Here is a 4,706-nt window from a genome sequence, read left to right on the forward strand (position 1 = left end):
AACGGGGTAAATAACAGAATTGACGCGTACTCATACGACAAAGGTATGGAATATACTTGACCCCATTCACAAATGGGTAAAGTTCCGCATACATACGTTCAAACATGCAAGAATTAAAAACACTTGTACAAATTGAACAAAAAACTTTATATTCAAAAAATTCAAGCACCCACGCGGTGCTTAATGGATTTACATGAAGTTCCTAATATATACAAGGGGAAAACAAAAAGGGGGCACACTTGCCAACCTAAACCCTATTTCGTACCGCTGGTACCCGCGTCATCTCCAGCACCACCAGCGGGATCCTCCTCTTCTGCATCAGCATACAGCCTCCGCAGCCGGTCAACGTAATCAGCAGCCTCTAAACAGTCGTCCAACTCCTCCACACAAGCGAGGGACGTATCATAAAAAGCGGCTACAGCTGCGTTCAGACGACCTTCGGTGTCCACGTCACGGAACCCAGATCGCTCTGCAGTAAAACCGCCTTGAGACATGACGTTCATATGACTGACACAGCGGCTGTAACCAGCTTTAAAACCGGCATCGCGGGCACGTTCCTTGACCAAGTCTAAACCAACTGCGGTCTCAGGTGCATCCATGATAGCCTGAACAATCTGCAGTAAAAGGATGATAAGTCTCGGATAGTAATCCAAGCAAATATAAAGGCAAGGGATACTTACACGCGCGATACCGTGACCCCGCATCCACTCGTGGTCAGCCTCAAGCTGATTAAACGAAGAAGTCAGAGCATCTCTGGCCTCAACAGCAGTGTTAGCTCGTTCTTCCGCTGCAGTCACGCGCGCGGTGAGGTCTGTAACCGCGACCTCCCGGGTCTGAAACTCAGCCTGTCAAAGAGCAGAAAACAGTTTACTCAGTAAACATTCTCAAAAAGCAGGGAAATATAAAACAAAAGTAACAAGTCATACCTGAAGGCTGGCAACAACTTTATCCAAACGAATGCGCTCAGCATTCGCCTCTTCAAGAGCCTTGTAAGAACGGCTCTCCCTCTCTTCGGCCTCCTCCAAGGCCTTCGCAGCACGCGCCCCGGCTTCCTTGGCCTCTTCAAAAGCCTTTATAGCCCCGGCCTCCGCCTGCTGCGCTTTAACCGCAATTGCCTCAGCTGCAGCTTTCTCTCTACCCAAGGCAACGTTCGCTGCCTTGGCGTTCGTCAACTCCTGCCGAGCACGGAACAAATTGTCATTTTGCTTAGCCCAAGATTCATTCCACTTCCTACGCTCATTGGACAACTTTTCGTTCCAGCTCTTGCGTTCATCAGAAAGGAGTTTGGCAAGAGTACGAACCTGTTTCAGCTGAGCAGTGGCAGCCCACTCCGAGGTCTGGTTCTGCTTCTCAAAAGCAGCCCTATCTTTCTCAAGCTGCTCCGCACCCGCACGAGCAGCCTTGATCAACTCTTCCGCTTCGGCCCGTATGCGAGCAGCTTCCTCCTCTCTGCGGCCTAACACCTTGTAGTCTTCCAAAATGGCGTTAGACACTATGTAACTTCCTACTAGCAAGGTGGAAAGTTGATTGATGCGCAACTCACGAGGGGCGGCACGGGCACGTTCTACTTCAAAGGGGGTGCCCAAACCACCCAGAATCTCCTTGCACGCAGAGGGGTCGTTGGAAATATCATCCCCCATGCATAACAGTCCAGGGAGGTCGGTGATAAATAGTACTTCGACCCTTGGTATAGGTGCGATAATAATACTCCAATTCAGACTCCCCAGGCTGAATTGGAGGCCCATCATAACCCGCACCACCGGCAGACGAACCGATACCCTTCTCACCAGCAGAAGACTTCTGCGGCTCAGCATCATGCTGCCGCACCTCAGCATCAGTTTTTTGCGGCTCAGCATCAGACTTTTGCTTCCCAGAATCAGAAAACCGCAGACCCAAATTATCACCCTCATTGGGAGAGATCAGATTGTTGGACGAATCAACGGTATCGAATATCTGGGTCGCGACCTTCTCTGCGGTACCCTCCGTTTGCACGGTTGAATCAGGCACCACCTTGACAAAGGGTGCCGAAGGTTCCTCTGACGCACCCGCACCCGCACCTGCACCCGTGGCATGCGGAGGTGACAACGGAGCATCAAAGATAGAAAAATCTTTATCTTGAAGCTCTGCAAAACAAAGTCAAATAGCTATTAAAACACAAGTTGTACATAACACTTGAGACAAGCAATACAACACTTACCAACAGTACCCGCAGGTTTCTTTGATGTCGGACCAATCCTCTTAGACTGCAACCTCCGACGTTTCGGTCCACCGGCACCAGCGGCCGTCTCTTCTACTTGCCTCTTCCCAGCACCAGACTGCGAGCCCGCAGCTATACCCAAAACCTCAATGGTATCAGATACTATCACATAATCCAAGTATCTACGGAAAGAAGAGTGAGAGATACCTGCCGCCTGCGGCACCAGATGAGGCACAACAGTGACCTCCGGTATTTTCTTTTGACGAAAGCGCACACTTTTCACCGTTTGCCTCTTGGGCACACCCTTCGCGTCAAGATCCCCTAAGGCCCCAAGATCACCTGCATGGAAACCATCCAAAAGGTGAGTCAGTGGAACCAATGTTGTTATCACAGGTAAAAAGAATTCCTAGATATACCTTTGCCCCGCGGCAACTCAACTGCCAATGCGGCCTCAGTAGGCACCCGTAAGTTATCTCGAATGAGGACATTAAACTCCTCCTCGCCATCCGCGCAAACAACTGTTTCAACCATACCCAGGAAATCCGGGGCAAACATCCTCCACAAGGGAGCGTCCTCTGATAACAAATGCACAAGTCAGTAACGCATACAAGGATAAGAAAGTTAAACAAATGAAAAATACGTACCACCACTTTTCTCACGCACCACGGGCTTCGACTTCTTGTTCCTCCTTGTCAACATCATGCGCAACACCCACAACTGTGTGTTGGTCAACTTCACAGACTCAATGGTCTGCAACTGCGGAAACCACTCCACCGTCTTCAAACTTGGGACCGCAATGGTCTCTGCTATGATCGTCTCGGTCACATTCCGAAACGTCATCTTTGCAACAATGGCAGCAGCCTTGATGTAAAAGAACTTCATCTTCCACTTCGTCATCCCCTTGGGAGGAGTCATCAGTTTGGGGCTACCATCTCGTTGACGGAAAGAAAAAAACCCCAAGGACACCGTCATTTGATAAAACCGCCGGAAATCTCCAACGGTAGGCTCGATGCCAAGAGCACGAAAGGTTGATTCAAAATTTCGAATCTGGATCATACCAAACGGACTCAGTTGAGAAATGTGGATCTTGTACCACTCCAAAATCTCAACAACAAAAACAGTCAAAGGTAACCGGAGATTACAGTCACCAAAAAAGTCGGCCCACAGGGTCACATAACCGGCTGGAGCATCAGCACCGGTGTCACCTTCCGATGGGTAGAATGCCCCATATTCAGGGGGCATTTGAACGTTAAGCATTAGACGATCAAAAGTCTTCTTGGTCCACTTTAGCACCGGTAAATCACCACCGGCGTTTCCTCCCTCTTCCTCCTCTGCCGCCATCGGCGAGGAAGGCTCTGGGTTTTCACCCTCCACATTATGTGGACTTGATGGTTCAGCCATCAGATATATCAAAGAAACGAAAGAAAATGAGTGGAAAAAGTTAAACCCAACCTCACCGTAACTTCAACAAATATAGTCGGAGAAGACAAAGAAAAGCTTTCTCTCACCGGCAAATTTTTTAAATTTCGAACAAGTGAGGGGAAACCACGAACGGTTTCCCCTTATATACCCATCGCAATTAATGCGGAGGGAGAAAACGAATCATCATGTTCACAAAAATAAAACGAATTGCGCGACACCACGTGTCAAGCGCCGTTTTCGCTGACGGTTATCACGCGCGCGTGGCCGCCCACGCGCCTCACATAGGAGACGTTTACACTCCTTGCTACAGTGCATTTAATGCCTCGGGCAGTGCAAATGTCCTTTCATTTCAGCACATGCCAGAAAGATCTCACCAACTTACACCAACTCACACGTGAGATCAGCCACGTATGCAACAAAAAGCGACTACATTATCCAATTATAAGCGGCATGCGGTTTCTCTGGTATACCGCACCATAACCCATACCGCATGTCGTTTTTTTTACATACCCCTAAAAATAGGTAAAAATATATATCTCTATACTATAAGGGGGTATAATACCTATCCGCACTATCCACGAGCACACGTGGAATATGCGGACATGACACACACGAGCCCGTTCAGGTGTGTCAGATGCTCAGAACCAGCGTTGTTCTTTGGACTGACCGCATCTCAGGAACAGGTAAACCGCATTACCTTCATTCTCTTCAAGCTTCAAATCCCTCATGTCCGGTTCACAACCACAGAGGGTGCATAAACAACTTCTTCAGCACGAAGAAGGAAGGGAATATACGTGACCGCACATCAGCAACCCTGACTCCTGAACCTTCAAGAGCTACATCCGAGCAACACACCCACTTCGAGCGAATATGGGAATGCAAAACCGCAGACACTCATGAGTAGCTGTGGACATAACCATAGCTTCCGCAGACTGGTTGCTACGGAAGAGCCAAGCTAACTCCACATCACCGAGCGAAGCTACTTCAAGGCAAACTCGGTATTGGAGCGTGAAGGAAAGTGGCTCCAGAAAGAACGCAGATAAGCGCTCTAAACAAGCCCTTGTCGAACAGCAAACGTCCGAACAGC

The 4,706-nt window shown here is 49.0% G+C and overlaps 2 protein-coding genes across 3 annotated transcripts; both read right to left on the reverse strand.

Moving 5' to 3' along the window:
* Nucleotides 1–254: 254 nt before the first annotated feature.
* Nucleotides 255–1,222, reverse strand: LOC110870705. Its single transcript, XM_022119882.2, has 4 exons — nucleotides 1,212–1,222; nucleotides 975–1,134; nucleotides 681–845; nucleotides 255–614 (listed from the first exon to the last, which is right to left on the reverse strand). The coding sequence occupies exons 1-4, from the start codon at nucleotides 1,220–1,222 to the stop codon at nucleotides 255–257; spliced, it is 696 nt and encodes a 231-aa protein (XP_021975574.2).
* Nucleotides 1,223–1,360: 138 nt separating this feature from the next.
* On the reverse strand, nucleotides 1,361–3,147 carry LOC110871559. 2 transcript variants are annotated; one of them, XM_035976311.1, is made up of 5 exons: nucleotides 2,842–3,147; nucleotides 2,614–2,772; nucleotides 2,405–2,536; nucleotides 2,198–2,329; nucleotides 1,361–2,123 (listed from the first exon to the last, which is right to left on the reverse strand). In XM_035976311.1, exons 1-5 carry the CDS (start codon nucleotides 3,110–3,112, stop codon nucleotides 1,630–1,632), a joined length of 1,188 nt encoding a protein of 395 aa, XP_035832204.1. In that variant the 5' UTR covers nucleotides 3,113–3,147; the 3' UTR covers nucleotides 1,361–1,629. The 2 variants fall into 2 exon arrangements, with proteins under 2 accessions (XP_035832204.1, XP_035832203.1); XM_035976310.1 differs by having other exon boundaries at nucleotides 2,198–2,536.
* Between the last annotated feature and the right edge of the window lie 1,559 nt (nucleotides 3,148–4,706).

The sequence above is a fragment of the Helianthus annuus genome, chromosome 8 (genome assembly GCF_002127325.2).
Source record: "Helianthus annuus cultivar XRQ/B chromosome 8, HanXRQr2.0-SUNRISE, whole genome shotgun sequence".
In the NCBI taxonomy this organism is placed as follows: Eukaryota; Viridiplantae; Streptophyta; class Magnoliopsida; order Asterales; family Asteraceae; genus Helianthus; species Helianthus annuus.